Genomic DNA, 22936 nt, shown 5'->3' with positions numbered 1-22936 from the left:
TTTTCTCAGATGTGACAAAGATATTGGTAAATATATATGATAAAGATATGCAAAAATGTCTGTTTCTAGGAGATTCATGTTTAAGCATTTAGGGGTAAATGTCATAACGTGATAGGTTTCAAATGATTCAGAAAATAAAAAGAGAGTGATAGAGACAGAGAGGAAAGACACTGAGACCAAGATCACCCAACTGCAGTTAGGAGTCCAAGACTGACTGAGAGGGATAGAGAGAGAGAAAGACCCACAGACCAACCAAGCGGCACAGAGGACACACACCTGGCCAGAGAGAGAGAGACTAAGACGCACAGAAAGAGAGGGAAAGTGAAGATGGCAAAATGTCAATAACTGTCGAATCTACCCAGGGAGTATGTGGCTGCTTACTGTACTACTCATTTAACTTCTCTGAAAGCCTGAAATTTTTAGAATGGGGAGGAGGAAGATGAACATCAAGGAAAAAATGAAAACACATAAACCTGGCTGTCTATGAGACTACAAGCATTTGATTGACAAGCACTATGTCTCATCCATCTTTGATTTCCTGCTACCCAGTACATTTAATATGTAGCGACCAGCAGATGCTTACAGAAAACACAACTGCTAGTATTCCTTGAGCCCTGAACATGTGCTGGGGAGTACAAAGAGCTTCCCTTCCCTGACGGCATTTGATCCTCCCACCAAACCTGAGGGAAATACTATTCTTATCTCCATGTTGTCAATGAGGGAATTGGGTACTGGAGGAGAAATTATTTCTCCAGATCACAAAGCTGCTAGGGGCCAGGCAGGATTTCCAGCTGTTTGACTCCGAAACCTCCAGCTGATTTCTGTGTTCTAGTGCAGTAGGTTCTCAAAATGTAATGTGTATAATAAAGATTTACCCTGGAGACTTTCATAAAATGCATGTTCCTTGGCCCCTCCTACAGATCTGGAATTGGGGTTAAGGAGGGTGCATTTTGAGGGGGCATCGCCAGGTAACTCTGATGCCAATGGTGCACAGACCACATTTCAAGACAGGCTGCTCAAGGGCCTCACAGAAGGCAGAGGGCAGAGGACAGGTTCCAGAAGGGCTCATCAGAGGGTTTGGAGGCAACAGTGCACATGTGATACAGCAGCCAGTAGAATGTGACTAGGAAAGGTTTATTTTTAATAAAATAAAACCATCTTCACAACAAAATTCAAAACACTAAAGACAGATGAGATCACTTGACTCCTACACCATCACAGTGGATGAGGGCAACAAAACAAAATGATGTGTGAACACCTAAACCAGGAGTTCTAGAGCTTTGTGAATACTGATTTCTGATCCTTACAAGCTGATACCAATCAATATTTTTTTTCCAATCAATACTTGATATTTTCTAAGAGAAATTACATTTTGGTAGTTTAATTTTTTTTCTTTAAAAAGCCAGGTTCATTTCAAGGTTACCTTTGTTTCAAGCCAAAATGTATCAGAGATGCACATTTTCTAACTTCTGAATTAATCTTACAGAAAAGAATAAACATGGACCCTGTAAAGAATCCTATAAAGGCAAGAGCTTTGTAAGTCAAACACACAAGAGAAGTTGAATGATTCCTGAACTTTGTTCAAGATCTTATATTTACTGGTAGAAAGACATGTTTTTGGTTTGTGGATTATGCCTATTCAATTCTTATAGTAAAAGCAATACTGAATTAATGCCTAACCTCTCACATATTATCAAATTTAAAAACAAACATTAAAAGTCAATGCCATCAATTTATCAACCAAATAAATACACACCTTTCCTTTTCTTCAAAGGTTCTGTTTGACTCTGACAGAACTTCTTGTTGAGAAATACAACTCATTAACTTATTGAATTCGAACTAACATCTCCCTTTGACTTTCCCAGCACATAAAGACTATAAAAGCACGCTTTACACCTGATAATTACCCTACTGACCCACACTAAAGACATTTTGGAATCCTTATTCTTACTGTAATCAAATACTTTTCTTCATGTGCATGACAGTCTATTAGGCTATTACTCTCAGGACCAACTACAAAAAGTTCACAGTCAACAGCCAACGACCAAAGCTTACAAAACTAGGGGATGCTTCACCTGAATATTACCAGAAGGGTATACTGTGAATTTATTGATATGTTACTTCAATCAATCATTGGCTATACTGAAATGGATGTTTAATTATGAAACAGGTAATTTACTTTAAATAGGTCTGCTAATCCCACCCAGACCATAAAGACTGGGAAACACTGCTTGTCTACTGCTTCCAAAGAGTGACATCCCAATTAAAAAAAAAAAAGTCTGTCCCACTCTTCCATATTCTCAACTCTCCACACTACTAAATAGGAACCTGTGATAGAAGTCTGGGGGTAACTTCTCTCTTTATAAAAGACAACAAGGTCCATAATCACTCAATAAGCTCTAAGTCCTAAATAAACTTCTTAATTAATAAGTATCTTAAGCATCAAATTCTTTTACCTCTGGAAAAGGGTCAGCCAACTTTCTAATTCTAATTAGCTAATAAGTAGCACATATCTGCTTATTTTCATCTGAGAGAGACATCTGTGACAGGACTGAAATTTACAACATGCCCCTTATACTTTACAACTGAGAGCAGTACGAAAGACAGAGCAGAATTCAAGGAAGCTGAAACACAAAGTCAATCACTCTGATTAAAAAAACAAAAAATTCTACTGTGTCTCACCTGGGGATATCTTGGAAGAGGAAAGAAACCAAGTTCAGCCTGGTGCACATCTGGGTGACGAGACCCCTGTCAGGCTATCTGCTCTACCTGCCCAGAGAGGTGGGCTCTTGGCAGCCACATTTTCTGTTTCTGCTGTTTGTCCCTGCTCTCTAGTCACAGAATAGGACACCTGAGCCCAAAACAGGCCAACAGGCTAATTCCTTGTGAATTCAGAACTGACGCCTCTGCCCAGACTAGTCCCTGGAGGAGAGGGAAACTATTCCTGAGCTGTGCTGTGGCCACTCTTCCCATACACACTTGGTGGCACACACAGCCATCCTGTAGTGTGGAGGGTGAGCAGGTGCATAGAGATGAGAAAGAAGATTCTCTGGGTTCCTGACGGTTTTCCACCTTCTTGTTCTACACTATTTACGAGGCCTGGCTCCCTTCTTTGGCTTCTGAGATACACGTAAATTCTTACAACAAACTCAGTAATTCATGTTTCAGATGGTTTTTGTTTCTTGCAACCAAAGAGTCCAAATTAATACAATAGGTAAACAAGGTACTGACCACTCTGGGTTTATATTTCATAAGAACTGCAAGAAAACCAAATATTCCCTTCTATTGGAAATTAACCAGAGTTATTCCATTGACCATATGAAAGGAAACTTTCTATAATGAGAGGGGCAATATAAGGGTGAGGTCCAAATCCAGAGTTTACAGTTTAGGCAGAGACATTAGGAAAGGAGCAATTAAGTGGGAGAAAACTGAAAACTGATAATAGTATAGCAACAATAAGGAGAAGAAAAAGGTAATATTTATTGAGTGCTTACTATGTGCCAGGCATCTTCTAAGTGCTTAGATGTATTAACTCATTTAATCTTCATAAATGAATACCCACTCTGTAAAGTAAGAACTAGTATAATCCCATCTTAAAGAGGAGAAATCTGATGGACAGAGAAATTAAACGGCCTGCCCAGAGTTACAAAGTACCACAGATAGCAGTGTGATTAAGTACCCAGAGAAAATCATAATTCAAAAAGACACACTGGACCTCAATGTTTACTGCAGCACTTTACAATAGCCAGGACATGGAAGCAACCTACATGTCCATCAACAGATGAATGGATAAAGAAGATGTGGTATACATATACAATGGAATACTACTCAGCCATAAAAAGGAACAAAACTGGGTCATTTGTAGAGACGTGGATGGACCTAGAGACTGTAATACAGAGTGAAGTAAATCAGAAAGACAAAAACAAATATCGTATATTAATGCATATATGTGGAATCTGAAAAAAATGGTATAGATGATCTCATTTACAAAGCAGAAATAGAGACAGACATAGAGAACAAATGTATGGATACTAAGGGAGGGGGATGAATTACGAGTTTGAGACTGACACATACACTATGTATAAAATACATAACTAATGAGAACCTACTGTATAGCACAGGAAACTCTACTCAATGCTTTGTGGTGACGTAAAAGGGAAGGAAATCTAAAAAAGAGGGGATATATGTGTACGTACAGCTGATTCACTTTGCTGTACAGTAGAAAATAACACCATTGTAAAGCAACCGTACTCCAATAAAAATTTTAAAATAAATAAAAATAAAAAGCATCTCTGTATTACAGTACAAAATAATAACTAAAGCTAAAATGTTGTACTGTGTCTAAAGGCAGGTAAGTGTTTAATTCAAAGTTGGATAATAAGAAAGGACACTAGTGCTTGCAGGTATGGACTGATACACTCCCTAAGAGTACTGGGTAAATATTACTGAATTTGTACAATTTCTTCTTTGGTCTTAACAACGCTCATCATTCAGCAATATCATATAGGCTTCTTAGTATCTCTCATGCCTCCATGTGTAAAACATCTGATTTCTTTTTCATCTTCTCATACAGTTTGCTTCATCTTTTTACACAGTTATAAATCTTCATATTTTGCCTAAAGTATATCACAATCCTATATAAATAACAAATTTTTATTTCTCCACTTTTTTGAAGGCATGTAAAGGCAGTGTCCTTTTTCTAAAGTGTTGCTGTTCAATTACTATTCATAGCTAAGGACATTCATGTTTAAAGATTTGCTACAATTGCAATTTTAAACTTTTACCAATAATTAACAAACACCCAAAACTGATCATTCAATATATGTTTTTACTACTTCTAGGCACTTTTCCCTGCTGTCTGTAACTGTATTTTTAGCTTTAGCTGGCCTTCACTATGGGTTATCTTGTTTCATACAATGCTTTCTTCTATAAACCACGAGAGTACAGAAAAACATGGGAGGAAATTAATCCATTTTTCAACTTTGTGTTTTGATGCTGGAATAGAAAATAAGATTCAACAACGTAAGCATTCTTCTCACGTAGGATCTCACTAGATCTTAAAATTTTCTATTTATATCAGCACGTGAATTTTTTCCCTTAGATGAAAGATCCAAGTTGGCTGGTTTGTTCTGGTATCAACTAAAACAAGTTACTAGTTCATTAAAACTAACAACTGCAACATCAGCTTTTATAGACATGAAACAGCACAAAGAGATTAAAGTGCTTTATAATATCTTTAACCCTTACTCAACCACCAAGAATCAGGTAGATGGTAAAATTATCCTTAATCTATAAGGCATTTTTTTAAAAGCACACAGAAATAGTCCTCAACTTAAATATGGTTGCATATCATGCTAAATATATAGAACACTTACTCAAGTAAAATAGTACACGAAAATCCTTATTGTTTTTTATTTCCTAAGCTTTCTGAGAATGTCATATAATTTTCTTAAAATGGTAATTGGTAAACTTTAAAGTTAATGTATAATTTAGCATTTTATCTAACTTAGGAATTGAAATAGCTATTTCCTGTATGGGAAAAAAAAATGAATTGTTGGAATAAGAATAAGAAGAAATACCCACCTCGTAGAGAAATGGAAATAAAAACAAAAATAAACAAGTGGGACCTAATGAATCTTAAACGTTTTGCACAGCAAAGGAAACTATAAACAAGACAAAAAGACAACCCTGAATGGGAGACAATTTTTGCAAACAAATCAACAGACAAAGGATTAATCTCCAAAATATATAAACAGTTCATGCAGCTCAATATCAGAAAAACAACCCAATCAAAAAATGGGCAGAAGACCTAAATAGGCATTTCTCCAAAGAAGACATACAGATGGACAAGAGGCACATGAAAAGCTGCTCAACATCACTAATTATTAGGGAAATGTAAATCAAAACTACAATGAGGTATCACCTCATACCAGTCAGAATGAGCATCATCAGAAAATCTACAAACAATACATGCTGGAGAGGGTGTGGGAAAAGAGTACCCTCCTGCACTGTTGGTGGGAATGTAAATTGATACAGCCACTATGGAGAACAGGTTCCTTAAAAAACTAAAAATGGAATTACCATATGACCCAGCAATCCCACTACTGGGCACATATCCAGAGAAAACCATAATTCAAAAAGACACATGCACCTCAGTGTTCACTGCAGCACTATTTACAATAGCTAGGTCATGGAAGCAACCTAACTGTCCATCAACAGATGAATGGATAAAGAAGATGTGGTACATATATACAATGGAACATTACTCAGACATAAAAAGGAACAGATTTGAAACATTTGTAGAGACATGGATGGACCTAGAGACTGTTACACAGAGTGAAGTTAGTCAGAAAGAGAAAAACAAATACCATATATGTGGAATCTAGAAAAATGGTACAGATCAACCAGTTTGCAAGGCAGAAATAGAGACACAGATGCTGAGAACAAACACATGGACACCAAGCAGGGGGGATTGGGGTGGGATGAACTGGGAGACTGGGATTACCATATATACATTATTAATAAGAAAAAATATATCAAATTGTACACTTTAAATTAAAAAAAAGAATAAGAAGAAACGTGTATATTTACCAGCTTCTCAATTTCTGATTCAAGATTCTGTATACAGTCAAGTTTTCTCTTGCGACAGCGCTGTGCAGCAATTCTGTTTTTACTTCTTCTCCGAATGTCATGGATGCAATCCAGCTGTTCTGGAGTCAGCTTGTGCATTTTCAACAAGGATTGAAAATCATTTCGAGAGAGTGAAATTATTCGCTGTGCATTAAATGGTAGTTTTACCTAGAAGGTGAAATAAACATTAGTAGTTGCTATATTTTGTAGTTCTGCTTAAATCGAGGAAGAGAAAGATATGCACCTATGTTTTCCAGGGAACTTCATTTAGACTTAAAAAAAAAAAAAGACCTCTATGCCCAATTTCTATACAATCCTTTATAATAACGACTGATAATCTAACTGATATTCCTACTCTATTTCAGAGAGGGTTCAGAAGACAAATAAATTGAGAAGCAGATTTTTTTCAACAAATCAAACATTATTAACAAATATTAATGTATTTAAGAAGAAAAACAATTTAAATATTTTACTAGGGCATGTTAATAACCCATAGATATCTTTAAGGCTCCTTCTAAAGTATTTTTAATGTATTTTTCCCCAAACCAAAAAAAAAAAAATCTATTTTATCCTTTCATTTATATTATTGTGTAGCACAGATTTAATACTGGTATAACAACACTAGTAATTTCTAAAGCAGTTCAGAAAATTTATTTTTCTGTCAGGAAAAGGGCAGTTTCACATAACTCATTTTACTTGCCAATGTAGAAATGGTTAAAAAACTTTATGACTATTTTAAAGTCATTTTCAACATACTTAAATTTGAAAAAAATAATAAGATAATTAAAAAAGAAAAAAAAAACTGTGGGACAGTTTAATTGTATTAATTATCAAAAACACAAACGAAACACTGGTCAGTTTCCCTGGCAACTTAAGTCTTTCAAGCTGACAAAAAATTAGTTACACAAAATACTCTAAATTTCTTAAATGTTTTATTTTTAACATTCTTTTCATAGTTCCAAACACTAGAGTTATAAATATCATATAAAAATCTATAAATATTGCGGAACATAGAAAAATGGTACAAATCCACCGGTTGGCAAGGCAGAAATAGAGACACAGATGCAGAGAACAAACATATGGACACCAAGTGGGGAAAGCGAGGAGGGCTGGGGGGGAATGAACTGGGACATTGGGATACTAAATTGTACACTCTAAATATATGCAGTTTATTGCCTGTTAACTGTATCTCAATAAAAGTTCTTAAAAATAAATAAAAGATCCCTTTCAACGCCCCCCCCAAAAAATCTATAAATGTAACTCATGCATACATATTACTTCTTAAATTAAATCACCAATAAACTCCTTCTGAAGCCAAGGGGGAAAAAAACCTTTCATTCTTTCAAACTACGTCATCCAACAGCTATAAAACCAAAGAACATGATAAAGAACTAACACGCCCTTATTACTGGAACTACAGTAATGTTTTACAAAAAAAGCTTCTATCAAATACAAACATTTGTACACAAAGTATACAGATCAAGTTTATTATAATTAATACCATACCAGCTACATGTAATTCAAGCTAAATTACTAAGACATTCGTTAAATTAATAGGTGAAATGACTAAGGGAAAATAAGAAAAAATTAATAGCTATGAGAAAATAGTGTAAAGAAAACTCGGGGAGGGGGGAAGGATAAATTGGAAGATGGGGATTAACATATACACACTACTATACAAAAAATAAATAACTAATAAGAATAACTGTATAGCAAACTCTACTCAATACCCTGTAATGACCTCTATGGGAAAAGAATCTAAAAAAGAGTGGAGATATATATATAACTGATTCACTTTGCTATACAGCAGAAACTAACACAACATTGTAAATCAACTATACTCCAATAAAAATTAATTTAAAAATTATTAACTAGTTCTGTACTCAAAAAAAGAGGGGTGATAAAAAAAAAGAAAAAAGAAAACTCTGGATCAGAAGCCACATTCCTACAACCAGTCACTGCTAAGTCATTGCCAAGTGACTAGTCCCACGTCTAGACATCCATGTGGCAGTGCATAAGACTGAATATATGCTGTATTTAACCAGGAGCTATCACGTACTGATTACAGAATCATTATTCCTTTTCCTCTTGGGACCCGGCATTTGATTTAAACAGTTAAACTGCCAGTGTGTGGATCCACTCCCTGGTTAACATAATAAATACACCTACTTGAAATAAATGAACACTTAAGTCCTTCAAACTTCATCACACACTCCTGGTATTTATCATGTGGTTGTATAATGAACTGTGTATGGGTTTCCTCCACCCTCTCTGAGCCAGCTCACACTCCCGGTGATGCAACAGGAGCTGACACAGTAATTCCAATTAATGGTGGTAAAACAATGACTTGACACACTCATTTTCCGCTCACCTCACATTCTTGTTCTCTGGCTGAACAGGGTTCACTGTCTCCTTCAGTATCCGTCTCAGAGTCGTCTCCCAAGCTAATCACACAAGCGTAGGGACAAGGTTCCTGTTGGGGCTCTGAAACGTAGTCATCGTTTCCAATTTCCAAACTGCTTGAGCAGCCTTCGGTACTCAGAGTACTTATAAAAGGGCAACTGACAGAACTCAATGTTGTGAAAGTTCTCTGACCCGGTTCTGGGCTCTCGCTAATCCTGATACCTAACCAGGGACACTCAGACCGTTTCTGGTAGTAGATCTGCTCCGAGCCATCTTTGGCCACGGCAGGTGATAACTGCGTTTGGCACGGAGAGTCCGTGCTGCAAATGTCACTCCAGAAGCCTTTCGCTAGGTGTTCTGCCACTTCTCGTTCCACACTGCTCAGATCACTCGAGGTGAGGCTACTATCCTCCCTGGGGCCAGAGTCAGATTTCAAATCTTGACGCTCACTGAGAGTTTTCTCTTCTCGAACACCTGAACTCGACAAAGGCTTTTCTGTTAACACTGTTGTGCTTTGCATGCCAGCAAAATTCAAGTCACCGTACTGGTCGTATGTGTGTAAAAGAGACAGAGAATAGAGCCCATGGGGGTCTGTAGAACTGGGGGGAAAAGGAGTCGCTTCTGTTTTTTCTGATGGGCACTGAGGAGCAGGATCTTTCTTCTTGGCTTCTTCATGTTCCATTGCTAATTTTTTTTCTTCACATTTTAAAATCACCTGCAAATCTGCACACTCCTGGATTCCTCCTAGACACTCATTTTCGGACGTGTCATTTGGCTGCACAGAAGGGTGAAGGTCTTTGACGCTGGATTCCACAGTACGGACTCTGTCAGTTCCAAACGCTTTCTGGAATTTTCGGTATTTGGGGCATAACGACGGCAGAGCCAGAGCAGCATCCTTTTCTAAGCACATGGATTCACATGTTTGACTGGCACTGTCTTGCAGAGGAGGAGTCACTTTTGCACTGCCTTGATACCTACGGAGCTTACAGTGAGGAGTCTGAACATTTTTATTTTCCAAAAATTCCTCCACCTCATCAATTTCTAAATCCCTCTGGTCCAAAAGTGAAAATTTAAAATCTGGTTTCTGACAGGGTGATGAGAAGCATTTTTTTCTTGGGCTTTCTTGCTGATCTGCAGTGGAGTCCAAAAACTTATATTTGAGAAACTGAAAGCAGGATTCCTCAATATCAGGTACACCTAAAAATTGCACACACTTGTACACTTCGTCCACATTGTCCTTATTTAATATCAGTTTCGCAGTGTAGGCAAACTGAATTAAAGGTTCAAATCCTTTAACTGTCACCTGTTAATATACAAAATAAAAACAAATGCATCACATGAAAGCTGTCTAGTAGATAAGTACAAGAGAAGTAAAGAGGTGGCAAGATGAGTAACCTCTTTGTGATATTTATAAAACGGGTATTTTAATTTGGTAAGAAAAAAACATTCTTCTAGGAAATGTAAAGCTAAGGGAATTTAGAAAAGCATGCTTCTCACATTTTATTTACTGGTACCACACCCTTCACTTTATAGATTCCACTCCTAATGACGCATGGATTATGACTTACTCATATGAGGTAAAGATATAAACATTACGACAATTTTCCACGTTAGCTGAAAGAAATCATCTATGGAATAAAGCAACACGGATAAAATCTGCAACACATAGTCAACACATAGTCAAGGGCCAGGTGTCTGTTGCCATTCCAGCTCCATGTGGTCACTATCTTCCAAACAACTATAAACTATAAACTACAACTTGTATAAACTACAAGAGTGAAATTTTTAAGAATGGAAAGCAACATATCAAAAGCACTTAAAGTAGTCCTGATCCATGGTGAATGCACAGTAAGTGGTAATTATTATCTTTATTTCATGCCAAAAATTTCTAATAAAATTTTTAAAGATTCAGATTTAAAAAGTGATCTAAGTAAAATCTTTAAGCAGAAACTTGTACACTTACACAGAACCTGCCTCTGCAAAGTGAGGGGCAAATGAAACCTACTGCAGTGCAGGGAAAGCCTCATTCTGGGCACAAAATACAAAATTAAAACACTGAATTCCTATCAGAGCAATCAAGATATAATTTTTTGTGATCTTCTTAAAAACCTGCTAAACTGGGAGTACTTAATTAGCTTTTAAATGGCTAAAATAAAAAACAGCAACACCAAATACTGGTGAAGATGTGGTGAAATCAGATCACTCATGCATTGCTGGTGGAAATGTAAAATGGTGCAGCCATTTGGAAAACCAGTTTGGTAGTTTCTTATAAAACTAAACACGCAACCACCATATGTCCCAGCAACTGCACTCCTGTTCTTTCATGCCAGAAAAATGAAAACTCATGTTCGTACAGCTGTTCACAGCAACTTTATTTGTAACAGCCAAAAACTGGAATTAGCCTGATTTCCTTCCATAGCTAAATAAAAACTGGTACACCCACACTATGGAATACAACAGAAAGCAACACCCTACCAATGCATACAACTTTCATAAATCTCAAAGGAATTAAGCGGAAAAATGCCAGTCGCAAAAGGTCACGTACTATATGATTCCATTTCTATAACATTTTTGAAATGAGAAGACTTTAGAAAAAGACAGTAGTGGTTGCCCGGGCTTAGGAATGGAGAGGGGGGTAAGGGAGTGCAGACAGAGGGCAGGAAGGAAGTCGGTGTGATTAAAAGAGGGCTACACAAGGGATCCTTGGGTGGGTGCTGAAACTGTTCAGTCTCTTGACTGTGGTGGTGGACACATGGTCCCACCCAGAAACTGAACCTCTACAGACCTTCATAGACACACACAATTCAGTACAGGTAAAACTGGAGAAGTCTGAATAAGATGGGTGGATTGTATTACTGTCAGAATCCTGGCTGTGATGTTGTACTATAATTTTGCAAAATGTTACGATTAGAAGAAACTGGACAAAGTGCAACAAGAGATTTCTCTGCATTATGTCTTACAACTGCATGTGAATTTACAATTAGCTCAATAAATATTTCAATTAAAAACTTTTCAAATAAGTTAAAATAAAAGAGGCTTTTAAGACTGTGAGTTACACAATGATCTTTTCAATCTGTCACTGTGTTGAAATTGCACATATTTGAAAAGTTATGATTTACATTCAAATTAGAATGAATGAAGGCATATACACACACATTTACCTTTCCTTCCATGCACATGAATGGAAAGTCTTATTAAGTAATTTGGAACTCTACTTGGAAAGTCTACTTGTAAAGTCTTATTTAAGTAATTTGAAACTACAGACCATAACAAGGATATCTCCATTATGATACATGTAACTACCTTTTAAAAAACAATGGCTAACCTATAGTTGGCCCTTCCTGTCCCTGTCTGGGTATTGTATTATTTGCTCTCACCTCTGCCACAGAGCTGACAATCTTTTGACTCCCCAAACTATAGCTACAATTTCATGGATGTACATGTGGCCAGTGATAAGCTAAACTGTAGACTTAGTGGCATCACAGAGCAGCCCACACACACCTGTTGTACATTGAGAAGTTCTACATACTTTGTCCAAATTCCTTTTAATGTGTGTCCCAATGTCACAGGCTCAGCACTCTTCTAGTTGTAGTTACTAATGAAACCAAGCAAGCTGTTATATGGTAACAAGGACTTACATGTCTAGGTGCATGAGCTCCACAACAAGCTGGTGGGCAAAAGGTGTGTAAGAACAAGGCTCTATAAATATGGCACAAAATCATCTTTCTTTTACCAATGCACGGCCATAATCTTAACAAAGAAGAAAGGGAAAGAAAGAACACTTCTGGAATACCTAACAGCCACATGTAGACCAAATGAGGAGGCTGGAATGCATAATCTTTTAGGTTTCCTCCCAATTCTAAAATCCTTAGCTAAGAGCTGCTTGAAAAACTAATAGATCTTGGCATCTCCGAATCTGACATCACAGTGCAAACAACTAAACTGAGCATCACAGGGAGGCTGTCACCTGCAGCTCACTCCCAGCCCATGTCCATGAGGGCGGGTCCTACAGAAACGGAGACTTTAGAGAACCTAATCCCTGCCACAGTTTCCCATCACAGGAAATGGGTCCAAAGGGAGAGCACTGCAGGTGATGTGGCCTCTCCCAGCATGACCTCTCAGAACGTCTGTTTATCCACTGGCTGGATCATTTCATTAAAAATAACAAGGGGTTGGGAATTCCCTGGCGGTAGAGTGGTTGGGACTCTCTGTGCTTTCACTGAGGAGGGCCCGGGTTCCATCCCCGGTCGGGGAACGAAGATCCCCCAGGCCGCACAGCACAGCCAAACAAACAAACAACATTACAGGTGGTGAAGTCATTCAACTGCTCAACAAATATTAACTCCCCTCCCAAGCTAATCATGTTACGTGGAAAAATATCATCACTTGTGCGAAGAAAGTTAAAGCAACGTGCTGTTGCACAAGCCGGGAACGGCTCCTCGGCCTGATGACGAGGAGACCGGGTCTCCTTTTAACTTTATAAACTGGCAGGGATTCAACTGGATTAAAGTGAAATCGGGGCGACCTCTCCCACCTCTTCGGGCAGCGTGATGCGCAGCTCGGCGTCGGCCTGGCCCGCGAGCCTGGCGTGGAAGTAAGCGCTGCAGGCGGCCAGCACGGCGCGGTGGGCGCGGAAGGGCTGGCCCTCCACCAGCACCGTCACGTCGCACAGCACGTCCTTCCGGCGCTGCTCGTCCAGGCTGCGCAGCACGTGGCCGCTGTGCACCGACGACTCGTAGGCGAACACCGCGTTCTCACCCAGCGACATTCTGCGGCACAGGTGGCGTCGGGAGAGTCCGAGAGAGCATGCTTCTGACGGTCATCAATCCTGCCAAGACACAGGCCAGGGGTCACTCACAGAAAACCGGGGGAAAGAGGTTCGCTAAGGGGACCCTGGCGAATAAGCATTAAGACGCTCGTCACCAGCACCCAACTGAAAATGACAGCCTCTCCGGAGCCTGGGAGCATGTATTCACTTGACCGCATTTAAAATAGGTTCCTGATACGCACTTTTTCTAACGAAGTTCTTGGGGGTGAAGGAGGGAAGACCTTTTGGAAACAAGGATTTCATGGCTCTCTGAAAAATGAGACATTTTGTTACAGAGAAAACAGCTCCGATGGGCAGACAGATAGGGCCGAGAAATTTCTGGGACACATCCCCATCCTGTTGCTTTAAGACATTAATGGGGGTGTGTGTATGTGTGTCACCAGAGGTCACACTTAGGGCCGGGACTAAACAGTGAAGCAGGCATAGGACACTCCGCATTCTCCATGCCCCATTCCCCAACATTGGACAGCAGGTAGGAGGGCTTGGTGCTGCAGAACAGGGGACACGTTCTACAAAAGGTAAAGTCCCTCCAAGGCGAAGACGAAAAGGACTTCCTTGATTGAAAGCCTCAAGTCTGTCAGGCCGGATCTTAGTAATGAGTCATTTTTACATAATACATCTTACTTGACACTATAAAATGTAGGCAACAAACAGGACTACTCCATCATTAAGAACATGGTTTACTACACACAGAAACTCTTGGTTTTCTCAAAATGCTAAAACGTAAGAGGAAGTTATCAAAAATATATACTTTTAAAAATACATACTAACATACGGTAGCCTCCAAACCTTTTTGATCACATACACACTATGGGAAAAAAAAAAAAGGGCAGCCCCAATACGTGTATGTTTGTCCATATATTTCAGACATGTACCATTCTTATATATTACGTACATTATAAAACACACAGAGACTGAAAGTAAAGAGGTTGAAAGAGAAGTTCTCATGTTTTCTTCCGGTCCCCAATGGCCAGGAGTGAGCACCCGGAGGTGTGTGGGCACACCCCACCAGGCATGGCAACCACAGTGGAGGCTGAGAAGCTCCTCACGGGGGTCATCCTGTGTCGTTTACTTTTGTTCTTCGGACACCTTACTTACTGCCTGAAACCTGAAGGTCCACAAGTGTTCAGTGACTGAATAAATGTTACTGTTTTCAGAGTCACTATATTCCCAAGAAAAATGAAAGGGGAGTTCAGACAGACCAGGCCCAAATCATGGATGAATTCCACCTCGAAGACAAGGTGTTAGTAATTCTGTTCCACTTATGTGTTTATTTTTAAGGTGCTCATTATAGCTGAAATGTTAAGTTCTTCAGAAATAGTCAATGAAAATAAAATCTCTCACCATGTGGTTAAATGCTACCCAAGGTCAAGGACCACAACCTATCATTTACTGACTCAGCATACCACATGAAATCATAGCAACTCCAAAATCATGTCCTAGGCCTAACTCGACCTTTGGGTTGTGCTCATATGAAAAGGTAGTAAATTCCCTTTTGCAATGGGTCTTAACTTTTCAGTTATCAACACAAGGAATTAGTGTTAGGAGCAGTGAGGAGGAACCATCATTCAAAGAAATTATGTATCTTGTGTGTGTGGTGTGGTGCTGGCCTCCACTTTATCTGAGGCTGCATGCCCTCCCCAGCCAAGCCAGGTTCAACAGCTGACCACCTGCCTTGCTATGTCCCTGCACAAGTCCCCAGCCTCCTATTCTTTCCTGTCATCTGCCCTGCAAACCCTTAAAACTATACAAGTCCTACCCTCATAATCTGTTGGTGGGAATATAAATTGGTGAAGCCACTATGGAAAACAGTGGGGAAATTCCTCAGAAAATTAAGAATAGAACTACCATACAATCCAACCATGCCACTTCTGGGTATTTACCCAAAGAATATGAAAACACTAATTGGCAAACATATACACACCCCCATATTCACTGCAGCATTATTTACAACAGCCAAAATATGGAAACAATATAAATGTCCATCAACAGATGAATGGATAAAGATGTGGCATAAATACACAATGGAATACTACTCAGCCATAAAAAATGAAATCTTGCCATTTGCTGTAATACAGACGGACCGTGAGGGTATAATGTTAAATGAAATCAGTCAGAAGAAAAAAGATAAATACCATATGATCCTACTCATACATGGAGTCTAAAAGAAAACAAACAAAATAAAATGCGTATATACAGAGAACAGACTGCTGGTTACCAGCAGGGAACAGGGTGGGGGTGAGCAAAACAGATGAGAAGGGTCAACTGTATGGGTGGCGATGAAACTAGGTATTTGGTGGTAATTACTCTGTAACATGTATATGAGAGTGAGTCAAATATTATCTGTACTCCAGTTATATTAAAACTTCTGTAAATTCTACAGCCAGAGTGCAGATTATTTTTGACTCACCCTTGTAGATGTGGAATTATAATGGTGAACTCTAGAGCTGCTAAAGGTTCTATACTGTTTATATACCAATTTTACCTCAATTTAAAAAAAAAGTATATTGAAAGATAATAAAAAACAGCTAAATAAATGGAGAGACAAGTTCACATAAAGACCAGGGACTTCCTAGGTGGCGCAGTGGTTAAGAATCCACCTGCCAATGGAGGGGACACGGGTTCGATCCCTGCTCCGGGAAGATCCCATGTGTCGCGGCACCACAAAAAAAAACACAGCAAACAAACAAAAAGAACAAAGACCAATTCCCACACCTTCACTCTAGAGCATGTGTTTCTGTGGCCCACTGCCACCAGTTTGCTTACTACTCGCCTCAAATTCAAGAGAGACAATTTACTCTTAGCTCAACCACCCTGCTGAGCAGTTCTGGGTGACAGGTTCATGGCCAACTTACAGATTTGGGCCGTATGCCAACACCAAGTCCCATCAGCTGCAGCTGAGAGAAGCTAGAGAAGCAGATAGTACAACGGCCACCCGGGACGACCCCTCTAAGAAGGGTCAGTCTCCCTTAAAATGGACTGATCTTGCTCCCACCAGAAACCTGGGACTCATCCCTGACACCTCCCACACTCATCCCCAGTGTCCAATCTCTTAATAAGACCTGGTACCTCAGCCTCTTACAGCTGAGACCCACTGTCTCCATCTTTACCACCACAACTCCAGTCCAAGCATCACTATCTTGCCTAGACAAATGCTGTTCATCCTCTTGCAATGCCTTACAAGTTCACACATGTACAAGTATAGTTATATAAAATGAAAAGTGACAGAAAGTTTCACAAATCAATATTTTATCCTTACTAGTGCACAGTAATCTAATTTCTACTCTTATTTTTTTTTTTAATTCCAGTTTTGATCCACTCACATTTCAAGAACCAATAATGGACCACGACCTTGTACACTGAAAACACAAGCCCGCTGGCTCACAGAACAGGGTCTAGAATCATACACCATCTGGGTTCAAATCCCAGCTCTGCCACTTACTAGCTATATGGCCTTGGACAACCTGCTTAACCTTGCTAGGTTGGGTCTTGGTTTCCTCACGTGCAAAACAAGGATAACAACAGCACTTCATTGGGTTGTTGCGAGGTTTACATGAAGAAGATGAGGGTAAAGGGTTGAACACAGTGTCTGATCCAAAGCAAACAAGTTACAAATATTAGCTATTAATGATGATGATAATATAAATAACAAAAGCCTCAGGCCCTCAGACCCCTCTTGATCCCCTCCAATTTATTCCCCTACATCAAAGTTATGTCTCCCTTGCTGAAAACCCCACCATGTCTTCCAAATTTCTTATGATCAATTCTAAACCCTTAGCATGTACTCCAGACCTGCATGGTCAGGTTTTCGATTAATCCAGCCTTACCTCAAAGCCTTTGTCTCCCTCTCTCGCTCTTCTCCAGTCTGACCATGCTTCCTTCTGGCCCAAAGGCACCATGCTCCTTCTGACCTCAGGACCTTTGCACATGCTCTCCCCAGTCCCTGGACTTCTACTCTTCAGCTGGCTAACTCCTCGCCTTTTAGGTCTCAGCTTAAATGTCAAAACTTGCCTGACTTGTTCTCTGCCACAACTCAAGCATATTACAGAATACCTGACCCAATGCAGGTACTTGCTTCTGAATGAATGACTTGGCATTTTTAGTATAAACCCCACACCTCAATCATCTACATCTTCTTCCAAACACAGCACAGTCAGCTATTCAAGTACATAAGGAAATAATGCCACTGAGCCGAGTACTCAAGAGAAAATTCCTTGGACAGCTTTTCCAGAGTCAGAAGAAGAAAAGAGGGGCCCAGCTCTGGGAGAAAGAAGCATGCCTGCAAGACAACTGGCTGGAGAAGAGCAAAGGCTGGAAGCTATAAACACAGCCAATATAACTACGTGACCTTGGCCTCATTTGCATGGAGCACTACAAAAAGTTGTTCTGAAATTCAATTTTCCTAATTCTGAAAGCCATCTAACTAAGTGGGCAGTAATCCATTTTTACCAAATAGCATTAACTAAGGAAGGAGTAAACCAAGTAAGGATGGCACACATCCTTCTAATACCTGTCACCTTCTAACATTTCTCAAACCTAAACAGTAAGATATAACACCCCCACAGAGCCTTCCAGACCTAAAATTCTGTTCATGTATTAACACCAAATTCAGATTCCTATGTTACACCTCAATTTTTCTATATTCTTAGAAATAGAGACTATTGTTACAGTTCAAAATCAAGGTTCACTGACCTGAGCAAACTGCTGACTCACCCGGTAACGCTGACACAGGATGAGCAGGCATTTTAAAGCTTCCTGCATCTCAATTTGGAAATAACTTCTGCTCTCTGCTCAATATTCACAATATAAATTTAAGTCTCAATACTTACCTCTTGATGCTTTCAAAACCATTTTTTAAAAGAAACAAGATGCTGTTACTTTATCACATTTTAATAACTTTAAAGATCATTTACTTTAAAAAAAAAAAAAAAACTTTTAAAATCCTGAGGTGAATACTGGATCATGAAGCCAGATCTAAGTATTTCAGAACAGAAATTCAGAATGATGATGAAGTTCCATGTGTACAAAAGAGCTGGACTTTTATTCATCTCAGGTCTCACAGGACTTCACTGTCTTTTAATTCTGGATGTAGAAGGGCACAGGGAGTAACCTGACACCAAGGACTCATACAAAAGAGAAAAACTTACCACCTAAACATCCTTCATCTTCACTGAACAATGACGGATGTTCTTTCTACACTTGTGGCCTACCTGTGCCCCACAACAGACTAGCTGCCATGAATACACAAAAGACAGCCCCTACATTCAAGAAGAACATACCCTGGAGATGTTCAAAATGTGAATGATACTTTGGGGTGAAAGATGGCAGTAATCACTACAATCAACTTACACAGGAACGTGGGCATTCCTAAAGGTATCTGCAGTAGGACTTCAGCTAAAAACTACTTTTTGGTCAACTCTCACTTAACCATAATATTCGATTAATGAGAACGACTATTTTCAAAATAGTTGTTACCAACGGGGTACGTGTGTATGGCTGGGCGCAAGTGATTAGTGACCGTGGACATCAGAAATGGCGCAGTGAGCAACTGTCTTGGCCTTTATATAAAAGCGGTGCCCTCCCAACTTTCCTTCCCCTTCTTTCTTGTGGCCACTTGCAATTTCTGCCTTTTTCTCCTTACTGTTTCTGCCTGCCATCACCCACCACCCTGTCAATTACTTCCGCCTCACTCAACTTCAGGGCAGGATCTTCGGAAGATAGGAAAATTCCTCCTACCACGCCTCCCTTCTTGGCTCCCTCCTTAGCTTCAAAATCCTCTAAGCCAGTACCTGTTACAATATACCCCAGATACCCAGAGTTTAAGTGTTCTGAAATTAGGTGAGCCTTATCTTCTGTTTTTCAAGTGGACAGCAAAGACCCAACAGTATCATGTGTTTACATCTTTAGTCCTTTATCTTTTCTTTGAAGGCCTTTAAAACACATTTTTTTTAACTTAAGGTGGAGATGCTCATAGGAAAGATGCTCATAGGAAAGAAAAACAATCTTCTTGTTATCATCCCCAATTCTGAAAGAACCTCAACATCAAAAAATATGGGAAGTGAAATCACAGACAATAACTTAAATCTGCATTCTTCTGATGTTCTAAGACCCAACTTGCCAGCCAGAAAGAGCCAGTAGGAATAACTCAGAACCAACATTTGCTATTTTCTTTCATCATCTGCAGATCCTAAATATCACACTTGCTTAAACATTAACCACATTTTCTAAATCCACATCTTTCAGCCTTATGAAAATAATCTTAAATATGACCGGATAAGGTACTTGGATGCATATACCATAACAAGCTAAATGAAAACGGAAAACATAAGTCTGAATTAAGGCAAGTAGCACAGGTGCTTACAGCAGCACCAAAAATGATGACATTGTGTTTCAAGGACTTCTACAGTGACCTATGAGAAAACCACCTGGCAATCTATGTTAAAATTATGTAACAACAGATGCTATAGCTTTTTAAAAATGGAGGTGGAGGGGTGAGGGGATCACTTTTGCAGCTCATGATTACTACAGCAAATGGGAGGTTCTATACATGGAAAGCTGGATTTTTTTCCATTTACCTTTCCTATTATTGAAAATTATATATTTAATCATGGATCTTGTTATACTTGGTCTAATTCCATATGTGAAATTATGAAGCTAAAGTTATACTTAGAAGGGAGAAGTTTGAATGGTTACAACAGCAGTTTAAAGTTGTTTATGGACTCACCTAGTAACAGATCAGAAACAAAAGGTTTTTTTACTTCCCAATTTAACAAATTCAAATTTGTTAAATTCTGGGTAATAAGTTTAAAATAGCCTGGAAGGGAATAAAGGAAGAAAAAAGAACACAGGAAATCCAAGTACCAGAACCAAAACAAGAGTAATAGATTCTTCTGTTATACCTTCTCACTACAAAGAACTTAAGAAACAATGAAGTCTTTTGTTTAACACACTTGGCAGCTATATGATTTTTAATAGGACTATTATTATACCTCAATGGAATAAGACTATGTTATGAAAATACTAACTAGCAACAAGAATTGGCTCATACCAATGCAACTTATTTACTGAATTATATATTTTCTGTCATGCACTTGTCAGTCACTATTTTATTTATCAACTTAGAGATATGATTTACATTGAATGAACTGCACTATCTAAAGTAGAGAATTCAATGAGTTTTGACACCTGTATATGTGAATGAAACCATCACCACAATCAAGATAAATTTCCATCACTTCTCAAAATTCCACATGCCTTTTTGAGGTCTCTCCCTCCCTGTTCCCTTGGCTCTAGGTAACCAACAATTTGCTATATGTCACTGTCGATCAGCGTGCATTTTCTGTGATTTTTATACAAATGGAATCACACATTATGCACTTTGGCTTTGGGTTTCTTTCACTCGGCTTAATGACAATCAGGTTGCATATATTAGATGTCTGCGGTTTTTATTGCTGAATACTATTCCATTATATGCATGTACCACCATCTGTATATTCAATTAATGGTGGATGGACTATTTATTGTAAAAAAGATGGACAACTACATTGTTTCCAGTTTGGGATTAACATAATAAAGCTTCAGTGAACATCTTCATGGACATTACTTCATTTCTCTTGGGTAACTAAATACCTAGGAGTAGAGAAGCTGAGTGATACAGTGGGTTTCTGTTTAACGTCTTAGAAATTGCTAAACACTCTTCCAAACTAACTGTATCATTTTCACTGCTACCAGCAATGTATAACAACTCCAGTTGCTCCACATTCTCACCAACCTTGGTATTGTCAATCTTTTTAATCTTAGCTATTCTAATAAATATATAGTGGTACAGCGCTGTGGTTTTAGTTTGCATTTCTTGATGGCTAATGACGTTGGGCATCTCTATATATGCTCGTCCATTTGTATATCTTCTTTTGTGAAATGTCTGTTCAGTTCTTCTGCCCATTTTTAACTGGGCTGTTGTCTTCTTCAGTTTTAAGAGCCAGAAGAGTTTTGATTAGAATTGCAGTGAACCTATACAGCAATTTTGGGAGAACCGACATCTAACAAACTGAGCCTTCTGATGCGTGAACATGGCATATCTCGCCATTTACTTGTCTTCTTTAATTTCTCTCAGCATTACTTTGGTGTTTTTAGTAAAGAGGTCTTGCATATCTTTTGTTAAATTTATTCCTAAGTATTTTATGGCATTTTATAGTAACTATAAATGGACTTTTTTGTTAAACTTCACTTCTGGCTTCCTGTTGCTACTATGTAAACATAAAATTGATTTTTCTTAATATTAACCTTGAATTCTCAGCAACCATACTTAATTCACTTCTTGGTTCTGATAGTTTCTTGTAGATTCCTTAGGATTTTCTAGGTACACAATCATGTCATCTGCATGTAGAGACAGTTTTACTTCTTTCCCACCTTTACACTTACTTCTTTTTTACCCCTTATTGCAACGACTGAATAGTGACAGTGGTGAGAAAGGGCATCCTTGCCTTATTCCGCTGTAAGGAAAATGTTCAATATTTCACCATGAAATATGATGTTGACTGTAGGTTTTATAAGCCGAGCAACTCACGGGCAGAAAGGAGGGTGCAGTAGTTACTATCTCAGTTAACTTAGGACTCCTATAAGAAACTCAAGGGGGGGGTGGGGGGTGTGGGGAGCAGTGTGAAAATTTCCAAAAATTCCCTGAAAGAGTAAAATTCCCCAACTCACTCAGCCTCTTCCAAGGGCACCCTCATTCCTCACCTCTTTCAAAGTATTCACCCCAGACATCTATAAGATCCCACAATCAGGGGCTAGAGATAAGAAGAACAGAGATTAATCATCAGAGAGCATACCTGAGACTGACTGACTCAGAACCACACGAAGATGGCAGCTGGCTGCTCTAGAGATGACCAGAGGTGCACAGCAGAGAATAGTATTTTATAGCTTGATGAGAACGCTGCAGTTGGGCAAATTACTTTACATCCCTCTAACAATTCCTTTTTTTTTGGGGGGGGGGGGGGGAGGAAGAAATAAGGGATAAGAATAGTACTTTTTTTGTGAGGATCAAATAAAATAATATACATAATGCCCTTAGGA

General features: G+C 38.9%; 1 protein-coding gene across 3 annotated transcripts in view; it reads right to left on the bottom strand.

The window, feature by feature from the left end:
* Nucleotides 1-22936, bottom strand: part of BACH1 (BTB domain and CNC homolog 1) — a 46698-nt gene that overhangs the window by 8893 nt on the left and 14869 nt on the right. For 2 of the 3 annotated variants that reach the window (XM_057697438.1, XM_057697439.1), the window contains exons 2-4: nucleotides 13568-13861; nucleotides 9002-10336; nucleotides 6592-6798 (exon numbers count right to left, since the gene is read on the bottom strand). In XM_057697438.1, the coding sequence (XP_057553421.1) occupies nucleotides 6592-6798; nucleotides 9002-10336; nucleotides 13568-13801 (1776 nt within the window). In that variant the 5' untranslated portion in view covers nucleotides 13802-13861. Of the gene's footprint in view, nucleotides 1-6591; nucleotides 6799-9001; nucleotides 10337-13567; nucleotides 13862-17688; nucleotides 17859-22936 lie in introns of those variants that run through there. The other variant, XM_057697437.1, reaches the window with a different exon arrangement.

Source organism: Hippopotamus amphibius, chromosome 10 (genome assembly GCF_030028045.1).
Source record: "Hippopotamus amphibius kiboko isolate mHipAmp2 chromosome 10, mHipAmp2.hap2, whole genome shotgun sequence".
Classification (NCBI taxonomy): Eukaryota; Metazoa; Chordata; class Mammalia; order Artiodactyla; family Hippopotamidae; genus Hippopotamus; species Hippopotamus amphibius.
Note: the sequence above shows the minus strand (reverse complement) of the source record. Positions and strands in the feature narration are given on the sequence as shown.